The sequence below is a fragment of the Bidens hawaiensis genome, unplaced genomic scaffold, assembly GCF_021521415.1.
Source record: "Bidens hawaiensis isolate Kalapana, Puna unplaced genomic scaffold, B.hawaiensis_p1.1 tig00419365_1, whole genome shotgun sequence".
In the NCBI taxonomy this organism is placed as follows: Eukaryota; Viridiplantae; Streptophyta; class Magnoliopsida; order Asterales; family Asteraceae; genus Bidens; species Bidens hawaiensis.
The window spans coordinates 359544-383946 of NW_027504836.1; the positions used below are offsets into that span (position 1 = coordinate 359544).

The following is a 24403-nucleotide window of genomic DNA, read 5'->3' on the forward strand; positions in this document are numbered from 1 at the left end:
ATCGTGTGCTGTGACAAATATTGTTATGTGCTCGTAAAATTAAAGCTTGAGACACCTACCTATTTTACGGTTGATATGTTAGTTACATTTGACATTAAATCGAGTCCGTTTGGAAAATAGTAATCGTCATTGTAGCCCTGAACTTACATTAGGCGATTTTACTTCATGCATATGTTTTTATTGCAAAGAAACAAAGCATTCAATGGAAATCAATGTTTTCCTTAATATTAGTTTTCCAAATTGTTCGACCAACATCTGGATCACGAAAACAATAATTTGAAGGGGGTGAGATCCTTCAAAAGCTCCTATTTTACTGAAGGACCAACACAATCCACATGAACACTAAAACAATAATTTGTTCGTTTAGTTTTAACCGAACAAACGATTGAACACCAACAAGGTTTACTTTTTCGCGTTCGTTTGTTAAGAAAATGAACATGTTTATGTCCGTATATGTTCATTCATTAATCATACAAACAACGGTTTTACGAACGGACATAACTGAGCTAAAACAAGTTAAAAGTCATTGTAGCCCTGAACTTACATTAGGCGATTTTACTTCATGCATATGTTTTTATTGCAAAGAAACAAAGCATTCAATGGAAATCAATGTTTTCCTTAATATTAGTTTTCCAAATTGTTCGACCAACATCTGGATCACGAAAACAATAATTTGAAGGGGGTGAGATCCTTCAAAAGCTCCTATTTTACTGAAGGACCAACACAATCCACATGAACACTAAAACAATAATTTGTTCGTTTAGTTTTAACCGAACAAACGATTGAACACCAACAAGGTTTACTTTTTCGCGTTCGTTTGTTAAGAAAATGAACATGTTTATGTCCGTATATGTTCATTCATTAATCATACAAACAACGGTTTTACGAACGGACATAACTGAGCTAAAACAAGTTAAAAGTCATTGTAGCCCTGAACTTACATTAGGCGATTTTACTTCATGCATATGTTTTTATTGCAAAGAAACAAAGCATTCAATGGAAATCAATGTTTTCCTTAATATTAGTTTTCCAAATTGTTCGACCAACATCTGGATCACGAAAACAATAATTTGAAGGGGGTGAGATCCTTCAAAAGCTCCTATTTTACTGAAGGACCAACACAATCCACATGAACACTAAAACAATAATTTGTTCGTTTAGTTTTAACCGAACAAACGATTGAACACCAACAAGGTTTACTTTTTCGCGTTCGTTTGTTAAGAAAATGAACATGTTTATGTCCGTATATGTTCATTCATTAATCATACAAACAACGGTTTTACGAACGGACATAACTGAGCTAAAACAAGTTAAAAGTAATGCGGAAAATAATATGTTAGACATAAAAATTTGTTAAAACTAGACTAAGTACGTTGTAATGAGTTAAAGGAAATTTTAAATGATGAATATATTAACGAACATAAGCTAATGAATTAACTTAAACAAACGTAAACTAACGAACACAAATGATCGAATGAAGACATGTGTTCATATTTTGTGATTTATTCTGTTAACTTTTTCTTTCCCTTTGTATTATAAAACAAGTTAACATTTCTAAAGTAAAATTCAAAATTTAAAATAAAAAATAAAATAAGAAACCCATGGATGTTATTTACTTATTTTGATTAACACGTACAAAGGTGGATTTGAATTGACACATAACCATCCTACTATGATGAACATCAAAAAGCTAGAAAGTAGAAATATTTGGTGATAGTTTCGATCTCGTGTGAAAATAACTTTAGGTTTTTCTGATTCCACAACCATATAATATATGTAACAATTAATTTAATTTTACTCACCAAAAAGAAACACGATCACAAGTCAAAAAGAAAACATATTATAAGCCACCGGCCGGTCCCTTTCATCCTACTGTGCGACAATTTTTATTTCAAATTATTGGCCTAAATTAGTACAAAATTAGAGGTTGACTGACTATTCATGTGTCATTTATAATCATTTAAAATCATTTAAAATTGTGAGTATACATTATCACCACTTTTAATTTGCTTATGCAAGCTTTAAACTTAACAAGTAAACGCTGGAATTTATTTATAGCTTTCATAAAATAAAGTAAAAGAAATATATTTGTTATATTTAGGGGTGTATGGGATTCCTTATTTTTACCTCCATATGATTTATAAATTATAACTAATGAAAAGTAAAAAAAAATTGAAATTGAGATTAATTATTATATCATCATCATCATCATCATCGTACTCAGTATATCCCACCAATAGCAAAGCTATAGTAGGGTCTGAGGAGAGTAAGATGTAGACAGCCTTACCTCTACCCCATAAGGATAGAGAGGCTGCTTCCGGTGAGACCCCCGGCTCAATAGTAGTTTTGCATCAAGCCTTGGACATAAGGCACATAGCACTCAATCATCGGGACACCGGCTGATCGGTGCATGTACCCTTGTCTTTCGGCTATCAACGCCACTGCATGATGCCTGATTAACCGTCCGTCACTTTTAACGTTATTTTCACGAGATTAGTAAAATAACGTCAAAATTAGTGCAATTTCACTTTTGCCCACCCGAGGCTTCATGCAGATTAGTAAAATAACGTCAAAATAACGTCAAGATTAATTATTATATGAGAGGATAAATTTATAACTTATAGCTGATTGTTATAATTTATACATTTTAAGGAGGTAAAAATAAGAAATCCCAATTCCCAAACACCCCTTACATCCACTTAGAAATATAATTTGTTCATATTAAACAAAATAAACATTTTCATTAAAATAATTTGTATGACCAAACTGAACTTAACACAAAACTAGTTGACATCCTTTATGTATTTTGGGTGCTGAGTAGAATTTGACAATGGGTTTGAGTCAGTGATTGGAAAACTTCCTTTTCTAGATCTTGATTCACGTAGAAATTCCGCAATTCTAGTCCTAGTTAACCTGGCGAGATTCGAATTCCCCCTGGCAGCATAGAATTACAACAGCCCTGCCAAAACCCCTGTATGGCTTCTTCTATTTCTCGATAAAGAGAAATTTGACCAAGAGTGGTTCGAATATATATATAAAGAATTTCTTTTTTTATACTTCTTACTATTAGATAGTGTCCATAAATCTCATAATAAGTCCCCAAAGATTCATAGTGAATTTCGATAGGAACTTCTCTTGCAGCAATAACACATTGATCTAGTCGCCATCGCATAAATTATACTCTCTTCGTTCAATTAAAAGTGTATTAATTTGAAAAACACAAAGTTTAAAGTAGACTGAATAATTACTTTTTTTGTTTACCAAATGATAATAATGTTCTTGAAAATTGGGTCCATCAATATTGTTTATTAATACTAGTTGTGTGTATTTAAAGGTAAACATGAAAATTAGCTTCTAAATTTTGAAAATAGATATTTGTAATGGAACAAATAAAAAATGAAATATAAATAATTTTAATAAGACGGAGAGAGTAATTAATAGTTTTATATGTTCATCATTTTTGAAAAATATCAAACATGACATCACATATTTTATAATTTGGTTCGGTTTTGCTTTCCCTCATTGTCAACTTGCCTTCCAATAAGGAACCATGGGTGATTTGTTTACATCAATTATTTCATCATTTAATATAATTTTGTCTCCTCTCCTAGCTATTCCGGTATCCAACCTCTGCACTTATTAATTCATCTTTATTTTTTTTATTAATTTAGTTGGAGAACAGACGTGGGTTAATTAAATATATATCAGACTTGGAGCAATGGGTATTGGTTGTTTTGGTGCTTTTGATTCATGTAAAGCAAAGACTACAAGTACTCAAGCTGCAGATGGTAAGGTGTTTCACATTTTATTTTACATAAATAATTACACTCAAATTCACCATCATGTGTTTAATTTGTTGGTTAGAAATCGCTACGAACAACGTTAAACAATTCTCGTATAATTCATTAAGATCAGCCACCAGAAACTTTCATCCTGAAAATAAGATTGGTGGAGGCGGCTTTGGAGTTGTCTACAAGGGGGTTCTAAGAGACCAGACTGAAGTCGCCGTTAAGTCTCTTTCTGCTGAATCGAAACAAGGGACGGTTGAATTCCTAGCTGAAATTAATATGATCTCCACGATTAAGCATCCGAACCTCGTCCAGCTAGTTGGTTGTTGTGTCGAGTATGGTAACAGGATTTTAGTATACGAGTATCTTAACAACAACAGCCTTGCTACTGCCATACTCGGTATATATAGTTATACGCTTATGCTATGAGTGGGACTATACTAATTACATTTGTTTATATATGTCAAAATATATACTAGCAAAAAAAATGTTTATATGAAATAAGTGTAAGGTTATTAAAATATTGTAGGTTCACGAGGCAAACAAGTAGAGCTAGATTGGGGTAAAAGAGCTAGTATATGCAGAGGCACAGCTGCCGGTCTTGTATATCTTCACAATGAAGGCGTTGTGCATCGGGATATAAAGGCGAGTAATGTGCTTCTTGATGGAAACTTTGATCCCAAAATAGGTGATTTTGGGCTTGCAAGACTTTTCCCGGATAATGTTACTCATGTTAGCACTAGAGTAGCTGGAACCGTGTACGAAAATATTCATTTATCTCACCAAATATATTTTTCTATAAACTTGCGCTGATATTATATAATATAATATGATAGGGGATACTTGGCCCCAGAGTATGCATTGTTTGGACAACTTACAAAGAAAGTGGACGTATATAGTTTTGGGGTACTTATGCTGGAAATTATAAGTTGTAGAAGTAGCAGTAAAGCGGCATTCGGGGAGGATCTCTTGGGTCTTGTTGAACATGTATTATTTTTTACTATCATCAAAATATAGTTTTATTGTTTATTTGAATACCTGTGTTTTTCATTGAAAGTTTGCGACATGACGTGACTTGACAATACGGTCTATATTAATTTGTAGGCTTGGAAGCTGAAAGATGAAGAAAGACTTCTTGATATTGTTGACCCTGACCTAACAGATTATCCGAGTGAAGAGGTAATGCGGTTCATTATAATTGCATTATTTTGTACACAAGCGGTTTCAAGCCAAAGACCCTCAATGAGCCAAGTACTAGAGATGCTCTTAAAAACAGCCAAACTTAATATAAGATTGTTAACCAAACCAGGGATATACCAACCGCGCCGTTCCTCCTCTAGCGGGGGTAAGTCGCTAGACACAACAAACTCCCGAGGCAAACAGTCAGTGAATCCTTTTGTAACTAGTTCTCCACAAGTTAGTAACTCTTATAGTGTATCACAAATGTTTCCTAGATGATTTATAAATTAACTCTATGAATGGTTTCTTGCTACAAGGTAACTGTACTCATCAATGTTTTCAAGGGTGTCTGTCTGTAAGATTGTGACATCATTTTAGATAATTATTTTTTTTCTTTTGGCCCCTTCATATAACTAGTACTTTACCCGTCCGGTGGACGGGAACATCAACACGGGAATGTGAGGACTACATTAATACGGTAACATGAATGAGTAGATGTAGCTCTGGATGAGATACTTCAACTCCATCAACACGCGAACACATAAAAAGTCAAAGTGCAGTTTTGGGTTATTCCTTTTTGCATTCTAGTTTCATCCTGTTCATATCAGACAGTCTTAGAACGGCTTAAAGTTATCAGTTAGTTTGTTAACGGGTCAGATTCATAGACTAGTCCATTAAGTTTCATATACATTCATATAAAAGCTTTTGCAAAAGTCAAACGGGTCATTTCTGGAACTTAAATTTACTATATCAATTTGTTTGTGGAACTTTTTACCAATAAAATGTCAAACTGCATAAAGAGAAATTGTAGGCAACAATTCGCAAGTGATTTCATTTTGAGTCATTGGGTGGATCTACCATCAAAAGAATTCGAGTAATTCCCAAGTTCCAAATATGAAACACATGTTAATGTTTTTTTGTGGTCTTTAATATCTACTACAGATTTGTTGTTTGCCTCTTGATGTCCCAAACTCTATTAATTTTTTTTCCAAAAAGAATTAAATACAATGATGACCCGACCCGTTTAGATAAAAGCGGGCATCTGAATGGCTTAGCACCAAGAGTCGTTGCACCTGTGGCTCTCATTTGTAAAGGTACAACAATTACACCATTTTCTGTCAAAAAAAATCAAGTTTTATGTTATGGACAACAATTAAAAAAAAATTAATGTTATAATCCTAACATATAATCACTCTCTCTATGGTCATAATTTATAGAATGACAAGTTTACCCTTTTCGGCATTCAAAGGGTTAAACTGTCATTCCTATATCAATGATAAACTATACAATGTACTCCTGTATGCATACAATGATAGGTTCCATGTAGAGTATAACAACTCTAGCAGCTCCTCTGTATGAAAACATAATATAAGTTAAGAAGAAAGTAATTAGGTTGAGCAACTTACCAACTCGATCCATAACTTGCAAAGTCTTCAAATCTCCGTGGCTTCTTTGCCCTTCACTTAAATGTTGATTATCACCATTGTTTTTCTAAAGCAAATCGTCAAAACCTTAAAGGGAATTTGGGGCATTTTCCCGATCCCGAATTTCTTAAATATTTGGTACTGGTACTAAAAATGCTTAGTTTGGTATTGGTACGGTACGGTATCGTGATTTTCTTAAAAACTTGGCACTTGTACCGAAACACACGTTTTCAGTACCGGTATCATTACCATTTGCTCATCCTTAATTAGTAGAAGCGGCTGCATTTTTCAAACTGTCACAATACATCAACAAAAACTATACATAAGCACAAAACCACAGTGTTCATCTTTAGCTAAATATCACAAGTCTACCTAGACAATAACTGGATTGCTTTTGCTTGATCAGTTTACTGGTGGCATTTTCACCTGGATTGATGATATATCTGGAAACCTGAAACTAAATGCAAGACAAGAGATGTACATGTATAAATATAACAAAGTGTAGGGAAAGGAGAGACCTAGCAAAAACAGCTTTTGTCATATGATAAAGAGCAGCCCTATTAGGCGGGTGTACCGATCAAAACTTTCTTCACATCAAGGCAATTATCACTGAATTAAAGTGGCTGACTGCTAATGCTTGATAAAGATTCAAAATGTTATCTACAGCCAGAATCATCACCATCACAATACATGAAAAGTTATTTCTTAAAATATAAAAACTTACCTTCATACAAGGATGAGACATTTGATGAAACATCCAATTCACTTATCAAATAAACCATCTTCTTTCGCCTATGTTAATTGATAATCAATGAACAACAACTTGACATGTATATTTACATAATCATAATATTCTGACATTTTTAACAAATGCTTCTTCAAGATCATGAGAATCCGTGATCCGGTTGCTCTAAAAACTAAAATAAAAAAACTCGGTTGAATTTATGAAGAATGTTGCAATATTACCTACTGAAAATTAGGCATGGTAAGGATTATGACCCAATGTTTTAATCAAAGGATGAGGAGGCACATAATACCTGTACGAAATTAAAAAATTCAAATAAGCAAATTGTCGAAGCACGAGATGAATCTGACCTGATCCATGACGATGTTTCCACGGATTGGCGTGGTTCATTGCCGTCCCACGGATGGCGCCAATGTCGAAGCACGAGATGAATCTGACCTGATCCATGACGATGTTTCCACGGATTTCGAGATGAACGAACCACGTCTTGATCTTCTTCTCCGGCTGGTTGGGATCTGCAATGACTTTTTGGGGGTGTGGAGGTGACCGCTAAGAAATCTCCAGGATCTCTTGTTCACAGACACAAAAATATGGTGGTGGCTCTTATTGAGAATGACCAACCCCTAATAAGGAGGTGAAGACCTCCTTATATAGGGAGCCTCATGACCACCATCATGGTACCCTAATGGGCCTAGCCTCATGATGGTGGCCATGAGGCTCCCTATATAAGGAGGTCTCCACCTCCTTATTAGGGGTTGGTCATTCTCAATAAGAGTCACCACCATATTTTTGTGTCTGTGAACAAGAGATCCTGGAGATTTCTTAGCGGTCACCTCCACACCCCCAAAAAGTCATTGCAGATCCCAACCAGCCGGAGAAGAAGATCAAGACGTGGTTCGTTCATCTCGAAATCCGTGGAAACATCGTCATGGATCAGGTCAGATTCATCTCGTGCTTCGACATTGGCGCCATCCGTGGGACGGCAATGAACCACGCTTCGCTTCTCGTCTCGGCCCTCCGATCTGTTCATCAATATCTCGGGTCTACGGTTTCTTCTTTCAGATATGATCTATGGAAATCCAAAAATCCGTAGATCTAAAAATACTTCCAGATCTGGAAATACACAGGAAGAAATACCACCGAACTTTTGGGGAAAACCCTTAGATCTGTGTTTTTTCTAAGTGAAATATACCAAATCTAGTTATGATCTTTTCAGATCTGGGTTCGTTTGAGCAACAGTCACACTTCATATTCATAGATCTATAAATCCTATTAGATCTGTTGGTTTTACATAAAACCTACCTGATGTGGATATTCAAAATCTCTAGATCGTGCGCGCCACCGCGGATCAAAATCGCTCCCTGTGGATCAACTTCGGATTCCGCATGCGCGCTCCGGGCGATCACTCTACGCCACAGCGGGCCGCATGTGCGCTCCCGGCGATCACTCTACGCCACAGCGGGTCGCATGCGCGCCCCCGGCGATCACTCTACGCCACAGCGGGTCGCATGCGCGCCCCCGGCGATAACTCTACGCCACAGCGGGTCGCATGCGCGCCCCCGGCGATCACTCTACGCCACAGCGGGTCGCATGCGCGCCCCCGGCGATCACTCTACGCCACAGCGGGTCGCATGCGCGCCCCCGGCGATCACTCTACGCCACAGCGGGTCGCATACGCGCCCCCGGCGATCACTCTACGCCACAGCGGGTCGCATGCGCGCTCCCGGCGATCACTCTACGCCACAGCGGATCGCATGCGCGCTCCCGGCGATTACTCTACGCCACAGCTCACGCATACCACATATGCTCACGCATCACGTATGCTCACGCATATCACATGCTCACGCATCTCATATGCTCACGCATCACATATGTTATTGGGCTTCACGTACGCTCATGCATATTAGATGCTCACGCATCATGCACGCTCACGAACCACATCCGCGCGTGAGAATAAAGGAGACATTGTGCAGGCCGCGCGTAAGCGACATAACAAATGAACAGTCTAATCCAAATCAGGATAAGAACAACCATGATTGTACTCATATGGCTACGCGCCATACTTAAAGGTTGGGAATCCTCATAATATCCCATATGGCTACACGCCATACTTAAAGGTTGGGAATCCTCATAATATCCCATATGGCTACGCGCCATACTTAAAGGTTGGGAATCCTCATAATATCCCCTATGGTTACGCGCCATACTTAAATGTTGGGAATCCTCATAATATCCCATATGGCTACGCGCCATACTTAAATGTTGGGAATCCTTATAATATCCCATATGGCTACGCGCCATACTTAAAGGTAGGGAATCCTCATAATATCCCATATGGCTACGCGCCAAACTTAAAGGTTGGGAATCCTCATAAACCCATAGGCCACGTGCGCAAGCTTTATTATTCTCAGATCCGTAAGTCGCCTCGCGCGCAGGCTTCATTATTTTTATAGCTCGTAAGACGCCTCGCGCGCAAGCTTTTATTATTCTTATAGCCCGTAAGACGCCTCGCGCGCAAGCTTTTATTATTTTTATAGCTCGTAAGTCGCCTCGCGCGCAAGCTTTATTATTCTCAGATCCGTAAGTCGCCTCGCGCGCAGGCTTCATTATTTTTACAGCTCGTAAGTCGCCTCACGCGCGCAAGCTTCATTATTTTTATAGCTCGTAAGACGCCTCGCGCGCAAGCTTTTATTATTCTTATAGCCCGTAAGACGTCTCGCGCGCAAGCTTTTATTATTCTTATAGCTCGTAAGTCGCCTCGCGCGCAAGCTTTATTATTCTCAGATCCGTAAGTCGCCTCGCGCGCAAGCTTCATTATTTTTACAGCTCGTAAGTCGCCTCGCGCGCAAGCTTTTATTATTCTTATAGCTCGTAAGACGCCACGTGCGCAGGCTTCATTATTCTCATAGATCCGTAAGTCGCCTCGCGCGCAGGCTTCATTATTTTTACAGCTCGTAAGACGCCTCACGCGCGCAAGCTTTATTATTCATATAGCTCGTAAGACGCCTCGCGCGCAAGCTTTTATTATTCTTATAGCTCGTAAGACGCCACGCGCGCAAGCTTTATTATTCTCAGATCCGTAAGTCGCCTCGCGCGCAGGCTTCATTATTTTTACAGCTCGTAAGTCGCCTCACGCGCGCAAGCTTTATTATTCTTATAGCTCGTAAGTCGCCTCGCGCGCAACCTTTTATTATTCTCATAGTTCGTAAGTCACCTCGCGCGCAGGCTTTTATTATTCGGCGTGCTATATCTTATTCATGCTAGTGCACCATCATTATCACAAAAACCACAACACGTCACCATCATGAAGAAAACCTCCCAAAACTCAAAGACAATAAAGATAAGGCCGAAGAAAAGGGAAAAAACCGCCTCACGCCCTACCACCCCTCATAAAGTCCAGCGCTCCACCTAAACGCTTGCGCGCCCAGGAGCAACGCTGGACTTGGGGGGGCTTGTAGGGGTATGGTACTAAACCCGGTTTTACGACCCTAAATTTATTATGTTTGGCTTATTTTATTATATGGACTAATACAATGTTATTGGGCTGAGGGGGTTTTGTGGAGGTACCATGATGGTGGCCATGAGGCTCCCTATATAAGGAGGTCTCCACCTCCTTATTAGGGGTTGGTCATTCTCAATAAGAGCCACCACCATATTTTTGTGTCTGTGAACAAGAGATCCTGGAGATTTCTTAGCGGTCACCTCCACACCCCCAAAAAGTCATTGCAGATCCCAACTAGCCGGAGAAGAAGATCAAGACGTGGTTCGTTCATCTCGAAATCCGTGGAAACATCGTCATGGATCAGGTCAGATTCATCTCGTGCTTCGACACAAATAAAGTCTCATGTTTCACCAGAATAATAACGATCGACTTACCAGAAGAATCAATTAAACAACTTTGATGATGCAATACTTCAAATTTTTTTGGTCATAAGGGTTTTCGCGAAAGATTGATTATACATGGACGCAATCTTAAATTGAGAAGGATGATGTAGAGGAAGTGAGGGCGAGATATATATTTTTATTTAGGGTTGGGCGGTTACCCACGACATGGACGAAAAAAATGGTTGATGGAACCGCCGGTAACCGACCGGAAAACTACCATTTAAAATCCTTTATACGGCTAGGATTTAATCTCAAAGAGTGTACGACTGAGATTAAACTTCACTTTTCTTTGGCCATATAATATACAATGTGTGAAAGAAAAAGGAAGAAGTGAGAGTGAGGATAAATGTATTATTTAATGAAAGAGTTGTATGTGTGACGTATGATTGACATATACATGATGAATTGACATACCCATAAGGACTTTAAATTGGGTTCAAAAGTTAGCTAGGTATTATATTCAACCGATCTATGATTTGACAACATTAAATTATTTGGTCCAAAATCTCAGCACTGACCTTTCTTCAATTTATCTCCTGTTCAACATTAAACCAACCTTTTCCTATTTTAGGCTATATTATAAGCTATTCGAAATTATTTTACTAACGTCAAAAAATCGAATAACTTGGTCTTCATATCACATATTCTATTTTACGTTCCATAAAACATTATAATTTCCACAAATAAAATATGTTCTATACCACATATATGAGCTTTCGATTTTGTTAAATATATTGCATTTATATTCTCTAAAGCTCACGTTAGTTTTTCACTCGTTTAGTTTTTAATAATGAAAATTTTAAGGATTCTAAAACTTTATTTGATTGAGAAAAGAGAGGAAGTGAATCATTTGAATCGAATATTAGCATGTAACAATATTTGACTATTATTTTACATTCAAATATTCAAACATTTTTTTAGTAATAAACGAGGGTAAATGAGGGCATGTGTGCCATGTTAATCACTTTAATAACAATATCTTGTACACCCTACAATTCATGATACACCATAAACATGTTTTTATTGGCGTTTAATATCAAATCCTAGAAATAAACTAGTTTAATTCGTTGCACTAATATGCGTACAAGTTCACATTTGATATAGGTTGCAAAATCCGTCCATTTACATCCGATCATTAGTAGACATGCTTGACACTACGTACACGTGATATTCATGCCCACTCTTCGGATCATTTAGAGATCCACTAGCAATTTGATGTTCAATTCCAAAAAGTATATCGAATAATAAAGTTAAATCAAGATATAGTAATTAAACTAACATACGTACTTTGGGTCTGACTAGTTGCCAGATGAGAATGTAGACGGTAACAACCCAGATTCCCCAATCCCCACTTACGACACAACTCCATAAACAACTTTAGTGATCGAGCACCTGCATGCATCACATGAAATTTATGAAACGTTATTTAATATACTAGTTAATTTAAGTGTTAAGGACAATGATCAATTTTATAGCTCAGTTATGCAAATATATATATATATATATATATATATTAAAGTAACAATAAAACATGGAAAATGGTGCTTTAACAAATTTGAAATTTATGAGATTCATATACTTTCGATCTTAGTAGTGTTTGAAGCAAGGTATCAGCAACAATGGAGAATTAAGAGAATTGAAAGCTAGAGTTTTTTAGGGTTTCAAGTAGATGAAAAGAGGGAAAACGAAATTTCTATTAACGAATACTTTGACTTCTGTTACAACAGTATTAATACCAACAGACTCAAAACAATTTACAGAAACTACCCTAAACATTTGGAATTATACAAACAGACCCCTCAACTATTAAGAAGTATACTAACATACTCCCCTCTAATTCCAAAAACTTTACTCTAACCAATCCGATTCTTCAACACCAAGCATACACCTTAATTCTGCAAATTTCAACCTTGGTAATGCCTTGGTTAAAATATCAGCTCTTTGTAGATTACCACTTATGAAGTCAACATGGATTTGACCCTTTTCAATACACTCTCTTATAAACTGATATCTAGTATTGATGTGTTTGCTCCTGCCATGAAAAACAGGGTTTTTCATCAAAGCTATAGCTGATTTGTTATCAACCCAAATTACCACAGCCTCTCGTTTATTTTCAGTAATTTCTTGTATTAAGCCTTGTAACCAAAGTGCCTCACATGCTGCAGAAGTTGCAGCCATGAACTCAGCCTCACAGGAAGACAAAGCTACTGTTTGTTGCTTTTGTGAATGCCATGACACAAGACAATCATTATAGTAAAACACATTGCCACTAGTACTCTTTCCATCATCACTATCCGTTAGATGATTATTGTCACTAAAACCCACCAAGCCACCTCCAGCAAACCTACCATACTTTATACTATAATGAAGAGTACCTTTAACATACCTGAGCAAAAACTTAACAGCTTTCATATGAGATTCTTTAGGACTTTGCATGAATCTACTCACATAACCAACTGCATAGCATATGTCAGGTCTTGTCTGAGTTACGTACCTCAATGAGCCCACAAGTCTCCTATAAACTGTTGCATCAACATCCTCACCACCTTCATCTTTGTATAGCTTCAATCCAGCTTCCATAGGCAGTTTGGTTGCATTGCAGTCTTCTAACTCAGCCATTTGCAGTATCCTTTTTGCATAAGCAGTCTGCTGAATATTCCTTCTTTCGTTTGCTCAACCTCAATGCCAAGATAGTAATTCAATAAACCAAGATCAGTCATTTCAAACTTAGACCTCATTTGGAGTTTGAACTCTTCTACCTCTTGTATGCAACTTCCCGTAACAAGAAGATCATCCACATATACTCCGATAATCAACAATGAATCTTTGTTGGACTTAACATAAAGTGCTTGTTCATTCTGACACCTTTTAAATTTCAACTCTTTTAAAACTGTATCAAGCTTGATATTCCAAGCTCTTGGTGCCTGTCTCAAGCCATAAAGGGCTTTTGACAATTTAAACACTTTCAGTTCAGCCCCTTTCCTAGTATACCCTTCTGGCTGCTTCACATATACAACTTCCTTTAAGTCCCCATGTAAAAAAGCTGCCTTTACATCCATATGATACACATTCCAGCCCATCTTTGCTGACAATGCCAAGACCAGCCTTATAGTTTCAATCCTAGCAACGGGTGCAAAAGCTTCTTCAGAATCTACACCATATTGTTGTACATACCCTTTAGCAACCAGCTTGGCTTTGTGTCTTGTTACTTTACCTAAAACATCCTTTTTTATCTTAAACACCCACTTAAGACCTATTGGATTACACTTCCTAAGGATCTACTAACACCCAAGTCTTGTTCTTTTCTATGGCTTCAATCTCTTCATCCATAGCCACTCTCCAAACACTTTCCTTAACTGCTTCTTGATAGGACAATGGTTCTCCTTTTTGTACAAGAAGTAACTCAACATAGTGAGCTTCCAACTGCACAAACTGAGATTCTTCTTCTCTATTCAAACCATACCTTATGTTCCCATCAAGAACAATCACCAAATCTAGGAGGTAAATTGGATACTCTACTAGACCTTCTTAACCCTCCTTCAGTCTCTTCAAGACTTGTACCAGATGACTCACCTTCTTCATTCTGAGATGAATAAGGTGTTGTATCATTTTGAACCACATTTCCATGTGCAACCACAACCTCATCTTCGTGAACAGAAAATCAATCCAACTAGGATCATCAGTACTAACCTCTTTTAGATACTCAGCCCATTCCCATTCTCTATTCTCTTCAAACTTCACATCTCTACTAACTACAATTCTCTTTCTCACTGGATCATACATCCTATTAGCCTTTGTGCCAGCTTCTACTCCTAGATAGACCATTGGAAAACTTCTATCATCTAGTTTCTTAAGCACTGGTTGTGTGATTTTCACATGGCCTACACAACCAAAAACTCTTAAATGATGCAAATCAGGCTTCCTACCCTTCAAAGCCTCATAAAGAATGATCTAATGATTTTGTGTGAAGTCTATTCAGAAGATACACTGAATGTCTTACCCCTTCCGCCCAAAAATCTTGAGGCATACTCATAGCTTTGAGCATACTTCTAGTCATATTCAACACTGATCTGTTTCTTCTCTCTACCGCCCCATTCTGCTGAGGAGAATATGGAGCTGTTAACAGTCTTGTAATACCCTCCTTTTCACAAAACATATTAAATTCTTGAGAAGTAAACTCTCCTCCTCTATCAGACCTCAAACACTTAATCTTCAATTCAAACTCATTCTCTACTTTTCCTTTAAACAACTTGAAGAAATTATATGCTTGATCTTTACTTTTTAACATGTAGCACCACATAAACCTTGTGTAGTCATCAAGTAAAAGCTTAAAGTACTTATTACCTGCTGAATTTGTAGGTTGTATAGGTCCACACAGATCAACTGAGATCATCATGAGAGGCTTATCAGTTCTATATTGGGATTGTTGTGGGAATGGATCTCTGGTGTGTTTACCGGCCAAGTATGCTTCACAAACTTGAGAAGGGTGATTAATCAATGGTACTCCTTTCACCATCTGTTTACTTGTCATCACTCTTAATGATTCAAAATTGACATGTCCAAGTCTACCATGCCATAACCATGGTGAACTATCAATTTTTGCTTGGAAACACATTGGTGAACCAATCTTCAAACTAATCTTGTACAATCTGTTTGCAGACTTAGTTACCTTCATTAGTAACTTTCCATCTTTGTCAAACAACCAAAGAAAATTCCCTTTCATCTTGACCTCACAACCACCTTCGGTAATCTGGCCGAGACTCAATATATTACTCTTCAAATGTGGTATAAAGTACACATTTGTTAGTAATCTATGCTCATGATTCTTCCCTTCTAGAATTACAAAACCTTTTCCTTGTATCTCAACACAAGATCCATCACCCAATTTTACAGAACCAGCTACACCTTTATCAATATGAGAAAACATTGAAACATTACCAATCATATGGTTGGATGCCCCATTATCAAGATACAACTCCATCTCTTGATCATCCTTAGATTCAAAACTTGAAGGGTTCACTCTATGCTCATTCAGAAAAACTTTTTCCTTGTTTTCTGAATCAATCAACTGAGCCATAAACAGAGCTGGACCATTCTCTCCTTGCCCACTTCCTTCTTCTTGAATCTTAGTGAGATTAGCTTTTTGATTCTTGGCTTTCAAACCAGAACACTCACTCGCATAGTGTCCTAATTGTTCACATTTAAAACACTTAATTTGTGACTTATCTTTCTTTGGCCTATCTGAATTTCTTTGGTTCTTGGAACCACGATCTGTGTCTTTTCCTTTCTGACCAGACTTTGATCCCCATTTCTTGTTCTTGGACCCATTATCCCTCTTCTTAGCCTGCCATTCTGTATAAGTAAGCAATAACTGGTCATCTTTAGCCATTGATTGCTTATGTTTCAGATTAGTCCTTTCTTCAAACGTCTTTAGACGACCAATGGCTTCTTGAAATAACATCGTATCAAGATCTAAGAACTGTTCTATTGAAGCTACTATCTGGATAAACTTTTCTGGCACAACATTGAGTAATTTGTGAACTAGTTTCTTCTCTTCGAATGGTTCACCCAAATCATTCGCCTTAGACGCAATCGCTGTTATCTTGGCAGCAAAACCGTCTATATTGTCACCATCTTCCATCCTCAGACCTTCAAATTCGTTCTTCAAGGTCGCAAGACGCGCTTTCTTTACTCTATCTGCCCCAATAAACCGTGTTTTGATGGCTTCCGACATCTCTCTCGCCGTTTCAAGATTCGCAATCTGAAGTACCATATCTTCTGGTAACGCTTGGAAGAGATAGGCTATGGCGGCGTTATTCTTCTTTACATCAACAGTTGCCGGTGCCGGATCAGTCGGCTGAATTACCTCCCATAGTCCGTGCAAATTGAAAATAGCCTTCAATTTGACAACCCATATGGTGTAATTCGTCTCACTTAACATCGGGCATTGAATTGGAATCGGGATGTAGTTCTCTCTCGGAGGCGGTGCGGGAGTTCCCATGGCTCTTCTCCTGGTGTATTGCTGACCAAATCGATTCTCCAGATCCAATTCGTTGGATCAAATGAAGCAAATGATCGATTGAAACCAGTGCTCTGATACCAATTGAAGCAAGGTATCAGCAACAATGGAGAATTAAGAGAAAATTGAAAGCTAGAGTTTTTTAGGGTTTTAAGTAGATGAAAAGAGGGAAAACGAAATTTCTATTAACGAATACTTTGACTTCTGTTACAACAGTATTAATACCAACAGACTCAAAACAATTTACATAAACTACCCTAAACATTTGGAATTATACAAACAGACCCCTCAACTATTAAGAAGTATACTAACAGTGTTTGGTTGAAAAAATGTTGCTTTAGCTAACATCATTCAAGTTCATTCAAACTTGGCTCAAATTCAAATTTTAGCAAGTTGATCTCGGATAGATTGAACGTGTCACACCCCAACCTAAGGCGGAAATGTCGGGGCGTGAGCTGATTGTCACAGCTCACAAGGTTACTATCATGAAATTATAAAGCGACAATATCTAATTAACTTATTTATTATCAAACAACATTCATATACAACAAAAATAAAGAAAATTACAAATACAAAACCAACTATTCTTGTATACGTTTTATCCTAAAGTCATCTCTATGTGAGCTTCAGTTCGATAAGCAATCCAAATCTATAACCTGCAAATGCGTACAAAATATATGTTTGTCAACAACACATGTTAAGTGAGTAGATCACCAGTTTTGACACAAACAAAAATGGTAATAATATATAATGATATAAGTGAATAAAAATAGGCAAAACTGTTATCTGTGAGTATAAACAATTAAACCATAGCACATACATAAACAATCAACCAAAAAGAAAGGGCTAAACCGTTGCCATGCGAATGGGCATTGGTTACAAAAAATGAGGTGTCGGTGAAACCATTGCCAATGCGATCGGGCTCCGGCCACTACGACGGTCGTATGATCATACTATAATGAGATTATGTTGGACCTCTCCGAATGCGATTCAAGTAAGCAAGTAAGCAAATAGCAAGTAACATGCAATCATTCAATTGATACACAACACAAAGATCACAGTTTGCGTTTGAGAAATAATAAAAAAAATAATATGATAAGTGGTACGCAAGTGTCCCCAAAACATTTGAAAACAAGTAAATTAGGGGAGTGATTACTCACCTTGATCGGATGAACGGAATAAGAAATGATGAGAAAAGTAAACCCTTCGGGATTACCGTCAAAGATTTCTAGTTAAATAATATTAATATTATGAATTAATCAATAATGAAATAGCACATATAATAAATTTGAGATTTCGACGTGAATTAAATTATGTTGTGACTTGGATATTATTGGATTGAACGATTGATTTTAATAGTGATTATTTTTCCAAGGACTAACATTATTGATTATTAAAATCATTTTGTTTAATATTTATAAAATCACAAATTTTAATATAGGCTTTAATTATAATTATTAGAATAAATAAAATACAAATATACAAATATTTAGATAAACAGTCATGATTTGTAGTAATAACATATAGTAAATATTCATCTTGAGTCTCTAACGAAAACTAATTGCTAACATGTATTCAACATATTAGTTATAATTATATATGTTATATTTTTATAAAAATAAATACATATATAAAAAAGATATAAGTTTATAAAAACGTTTAACGACGAGACAACGTGAATTAAAGTTTATTATCGAAATGTAATACATATATTTATATATATATATGTGTATATATATATATATACAAAAGTTTTCAATGAGATTTATTTGACAAGAAACGCAACTCATTAGTGTCGGTTTAATAAAATACCATTTGTTTTATATGAAATAGATATTTAATACCAATTAATAAAACCTTTAAAAAAATAAAACATCAAAAACGGGGCTAAGGGAGGCTCGAACATGCACCCCGAGCCGGGTTACGTTATAGAACACACAGACACCAAGCCACCGGGGCTGGTGTGTCAATTGGTGAAAGAATGAGAACCAAAATTTAAAAACATATACTGCGAGAGTCTCAAATTGCTATAAACCCTAATACTTCAATTCGTTAAACCAGTTAGCATTCATCAAATTAAGTTTAGGGTTAATGAAATTGCACCAAAAACGAACTTGTTGATATAGTTGATTACCTTAAACCCAGACGACACAGTGATGAACGGCGAACCTCAACAGACGGCTCATTAAGCGTCTGTACAGTTCATTACGGACTGAATAAAAGGAATTCGTGTTAGGGTAATGATTGGCGATGCGTCTAGGGTTGTGTATTCGAGATTAATTGTGTTATGAGTCGCGTTATGATATAGATTGAAGAACGAGGTATGTCGGCTAGTATAAACAAGAAAAACGAATCTGCAATGATCGATTAACCAATTTAACAACGTCGGCAGGTCAATTAAGGAACGTAAAACGCGTATAAAGATTTAATTCCCAAAATAGATACGAGAATTAAGGTCCAAGCTATCATATGAGTAATCGGGTTCGAACTACGGGCACGGGTTTGGGCCGGATCCCGGGTTTAACAGATTGAATGGGTTATAAATGTGGATTTGCACTTTAGTCCCTATAGTGGAAGTGTGGGAGCAATATTAGTTAAAACTATGAGTTAGGGTGAAAAATGAATATGACTCAAAGTTATTTTGGATAAATAATTAGATATAATAAATAACAAGATTAAAAATATTATTACTCATAAACGAAGTGTTTTACGATAAAATTTTTTTTGAGTATAAGGCGGGTCAGGTATTAGATTTTAATATATTAATTGAAAACCCGAGTTGTTACAGAACGAGTTAGCTCCATTAATATACAGGAATACCTAAAAGATGACAAGTCATATGGCTTGGGCTTGCCATTCAATTTTTAAAAAGTCTTTTCTCTATTAAGCCCATTGAAATAAAAAGAAAAAGAAAAGTGTGCTTATATGTGTTTAATTTAGGGATGACAATGGGTCAAGTTTGGGACGGGTTTAGGCAATCCTAAACCCATACCCGATTAGTAAAACCCATCTCAAATCCATCCCAAACCCGTCGGGTTTTTTTCGGGTATCGGGCAAACCAGTGGGGTTTCGGGTACCCGTTGGGTATGCCCAATCAAAAACCCATCGGTTTTTGATAAATTATAACTAATTGATTATAACAAATGAAGAATGATATGTATAGTAAAATATCTCTATTAACCTGCTAAACAAGTTTCATTTAAATTTATATATGTTGTTTGATTTTATTTTATTTTTGTTGCTGAGGTATACACTTAGCAACAAAATCTAATAATAATAATAATAATATAAGTTATGCCCGTATATAATCAGGTAAATGGGTGAATGTTATCGAGTAATCGGGTCGGGTAACCCGGTATTTTAGAAATCCTAAACCCGTCCCAAACACATGAAAAATTTCAAAACTAAACCCAAACCCGTCCCAAACCCTAATCCCATTTATATCGGGTTTCGGGTTTCATTGCCATCCCTAGCTTAATTGTTGAAAAGTATCATAAGTTTGCTCATTTAAGAGTTAAGACAAAACTCTTTCTACTCAAGTATTATTGTTTAGATGTTTTTTCATATGCCTAGTAAATTTACTTTGGTCATACCATATTTTATCTGTAACAAATTAAACGGGTAAAAATTAATGGAATTGGTACCAGGTATTGAACACAAACTCAAAACCAGACACGCTAATTTGGCTAAACACCCAAACACGTTTGTTATTATTGAGAACCTTCATAAAACTCAATTACCCAATTACAATCTCTAAACCCCAAAGCACGAGTATTTATAATCTAACCTATCACAATTAGACTACAACTAGGATTGCTAAATAATAGGACATAATAATTATACTAACAATTAAATCTAAGCACATTTAATTGTTTATAATTATCCGCTCCTTAAATCTCGTTACTTAACCTTGCACGCCAATTAACGGTCTTTAACCGAAATTCCCAACAATCACTCCCGGAATTTCGAACTCGAAACCGACAAGTCTTCATCTCCAAGTAATTCCCGCATCTCCTTGAATTTGATTCTCCCAAGAGCCTTCGTCAAGATATCAGCACATTGCTTAACACCACTAACATGCTCGACACTTACTTCTTCACGATCAACACATTCTCGAATGTAGTGAAACCGAGATTTGATGTGTTTGGTCCTTCCATGGAAAACCGGATTCTTCACGAGAGCTATTGCTGATGTATTATCGATACGTAACACCACTGCTTGAATTTCCTTGTCGAATAACTCACTTATCAAGTCTCTTAGCCAAACCGCCTGACACGCGGCTGCGCTTGCCGCCATGTACTCTACTTCACACGATGAGAGTGCAACTGTACATTGTTTCTGAGAACACCAAGTAATTGGTGAAGACCCAAGATAAAATACGTGCCCCGTAGTGCTTCTGCCATCATCTTGGTCAATGTTATGGCTACTATCACTATAACCAACTAACACGTTTTTCCCACGAGTGTAAGAAATACCAAAACTGAGAGTACCTTGAATATAACGAAGAATTTGCTTTATAAGAGTTGCATGAGATTGCTTCGGGCTTTGCATGTACCGGCTTACGACTCCGACCGAATACGCCAAGTCGGGACGAGTTTGTAACAGGTACCAGAGACACCCGACAATCTTTCAATATCTCGTAGCATCAAAATCTTCTTCGTCTTCAAATTTAGAAACTTTTATACTCGGATCCAATGGAATTTGAACAGGATTGCAAACCTCTATTCCCGCTTCAGCTATAATTTTTTCCGCATACGCTTCTTGCTTAATTTTTATCCCATCCTTGATTTGTGAAACTTCAATTCCGAGATAATAAGTTAGCTTTCCCAAATCCGACATCTCAAATTTTAAAGCCATCTCGTGCTTAAACTCCATTATTAAGTTTAAATTGGAACCCGTCACGATTAAGTCGTCAACGTACACACCGACTATTAAAAGATCGGCTACAATTTTCTTTCGGTATACCGCTTGTTCTTCTATGCACTGGTGAAACTTCAAATTTAACAAAATAACGTTCAACTTTGTATTCCACGCCCTCGGAGCTTGCCTTAATCCGTACAACGCTTTGGATAATTTGTATACTTTGTGTTCTTCACCCTTTTTAACAAAACCAAGCGGTTGAGAAACAAAAACTTGTTCTTTTAACTCGCCATGTAGGAACGTTGATTTGACATCGAGGTGATGCAATTCCCAACCTCCATTCGCTGCGAGAGATAACAATAAATGAACCGTTTCGAGTCTAGCCACCGGTGCGAAAACCTCGTCAAAATCGATTCCGGGTTGCTGAACATAACCCTTTGCCACGAGTCTCGCCTTGTGTTTATTAAGCGAGCCATCCGCGTTTCTTTTAACCTTGAAAGCCCACTTTAAACCAATCGCCTTAGAACCACGTGGTAACTCGGTTAACGTCCACGTATTATTTTTATTTATCGAGTCAATCTCGATACGCATTGCTTTCATCCACTCCGGTTTCAATTTTGCATCATCAAAACAAACCGGTTCATCATCCGCAAGCAATAGAAAATCTTCATCAATTATACTCGAATTCAAGACATAATCATTAAAATGTACCGGGGTAACCGTGGCTCGAGAAGATCTCCGAACAGCTGGCTCAGGTGTAACCGTGTTGCTTGTACTAGCCGAGCTTGTTGGAGCATTTTCGACTATCGGTTCTTCGTCGTCTTCTTCACCCCCGTCACCTCTTGAACTCGTAGAGTTTGACTCAGGGCTCGATCCGATGTTTTCGATATTAACGGTTCCTTCTCCGGTGTCAATTTCATCACCAAAGTTAACCAAAAACATGCTAGGTGGTCGACCCTCCTCGTCGATTGTTTCGGTACTTTTACCCCAATTCCAACTTTGCTTTTCGTCAAAAACCGTGTCACCCGCTCGACTCAAAACAATTTTCCTAGTCGATGGATTGTATAAACGATACGCCGCCGAACCTTTCTCGCTCCCGAGATAAACTAAACGATTCGAACGATCGTCTAACTTCTTAATATTTCCCGCAACTATTTTTGAATACGCAACACATCCAAAAACTTTAAGAAATTTAAGATCCGGTTTCTTTCGTTTTAACATCTCATACGGTGTTTTGTCTTTTAATGCTCGAGTTGGAATTTTATTAATCACGTCGGTTGAATGCCTCACCGCTTCACCCCACATGTAATTTGGAACTTGTCTCGCTTTTAATATGCTCTGAGTCATATCCAATATCGTGCGGTTCCGCCTCTCGACAACACCGTTTTGTTGAGGTGTATATGGAGCGGTTAAATGCCGAATAAACCCCTCGTTTTCAGAGAACCGATTGAAATCATGAGAAGTAAACTCTCCCCTTCGATCGGTTCGAAACATCTTGATTTTCTCACTATTTTCCGTTTCCACCATGACTTTAAATCGCTTGAAGGTTTCAAACGCTTCACTTTTTTTCTTCAACAAAAAAATCCACATGAAACGTGAAAAATCATCTATCAAGACGAACGCGTACCTATTTCCGGCTATGGTACTAGGAGTAATGGGCCCGCATAAATCTCCATGGATTAGTTCCAAGGCTCGGGTTGCTCTGAAAGTCGCCGACTTCGGAAACGGTTTACTCGTTTGCTTCCCAACTAAGCTGTAACATCCTACTTTCGGTTATATTAATAAATAAAGTTCATTTATTTTATAGCGGGTCGTTATCGGTTTAGTTGAATAGAATACGAGATGGACTTGTGTTGGGTAAATGGATATGGGTTGTGGACTTGGGTTATGGAGGAATGAAGGAAAGACCATGGGCTTAAGCCCATGATCAAAAATATATATACCCTTAATCCTCCATTTAATTCATTTACACATATCCCTTACACCATCCAAAACACACACTTAAGATTCTCTCTAGTTCTCTCTCTCTAAACCAATATCAAGAAGGAAAATGAGAACCGACCCGAGGTAATGATAGTATTTTATTGTTTGAGCTTAAAACCGTTAGTTATGAACACGAAACGACGAGCCGACACCGTTAAACCGTTTAAGTCACGAGATCCGGGTGGATTCGGGTATAAACCGAACCTATGATGAGCTTAGGGGTCACCCTAGCTCAGATCTGGATCGAACGGGACGAAAAACGGTGAAAACGAGTTAAAACACGTTTTTCTGGCGAATCCGCGGTTTTCCGGCGGCGGCGCCGGAAAAGGTTGGTACGAGGTTAGCGATGTCAGGGAATGTTCTGACATTCCCTGACCTAACCCTAATTCGCTAAGGGTAACTAGCGAAGTAGGTGTGATTCGCCAGCCGATTCTCTAAGGGAAGATTAGCGAACTAGCATGTCATTCGTTAAGGAAATAAGGGCGAGCTAGGCCATTCGCTAAGGCCATTCGCTAAGAGA

General features: G+C 37.4%; 1 protein-coding gene, 1 long non-coding RNA gene and 1 pseudogene across 3 annotated transcripts; 1 reads left to right on the forward strand and 2 right to left on the reverse strand.

The window, feature by feature from the left end:
• The first annotated feature begins 3556 nt into the window (after positions 1–3556).
• Positions 3557–5246, forward strand: LOC143608401 (cold-responsive protein kinase 1-like). 2 transcript variants are annotated; one of them, XM_077083450.1, is made up of 6 exons: positions 3557–3788; positions 3865–4188; positions 4318–4546; positions 4625–4775; positions 4893–4967; positions 5098–5246. In XM_077083450.1, exons 1-6 carry the CDS (start codon positions 3719–3721, stop codon positions 5143–5145), a joined length of 897 nt encoding a protein of 298 aa, XP_076939565.1. In that variant the 5' UTR covers positions 3557–3718; the 3' UTR covers positions 5146–5246. The 2 variants fall into 2 exon arrangements, with proteins under 2 accessions (XP_076939565.1, XP_076939564.1); XM_077083449.1 differs by having other exon boundaries at positions 4893–5246.
• Positions 5247–6459: 1213 nt separating this feature from the next.
• LOC143608444 (uncharacterized) lies at positions 6460–7439 on the reverse strand. The gene is made up of 3 exons (XR_013149252.1): positions 6910–7439; positions 6764–6842; positions 6460–6684 (listed from the first exon to the last, which is right to left on the reverse strand). It is a non-coding gene; the product is annotated as an uncharacterized LOC143608444 (long non-coding RNA).
• Positions 7440–12869: 5430 nt separating this feature from the next.
• On the reverse strand, positions 12870–13601 carry LOC143608435 (secreted RxLR effector protein 161 pseudogene; annotated as a pseudogene).
• Positions 13602–24403: the final 10802 nt, after the last annotated feature.

Coding starts and splice junctions, on each gene's coding strand:
- LOC143608401 (XM_077083449.1), top strand. CDS start 3,719: ATGGGTATTGGTTGTTTTGGTGCTTTTGATTCATGTAAAGCAAAGACT. Junction 3,789..3,864: donor AAGTACTCAAGCTGCAGATG/GTAAGGTGTTTC, acceptor TTTGTTGGTTAG/AAATCGCTACGAACAACGTT. Junction 4,547..4,624: donor ACTAGAGTAGCTGGAACCGT/GTACGAAAATAT, acceptor ATAATATGATAG/GGGATACTTGGCCCCAGAGT.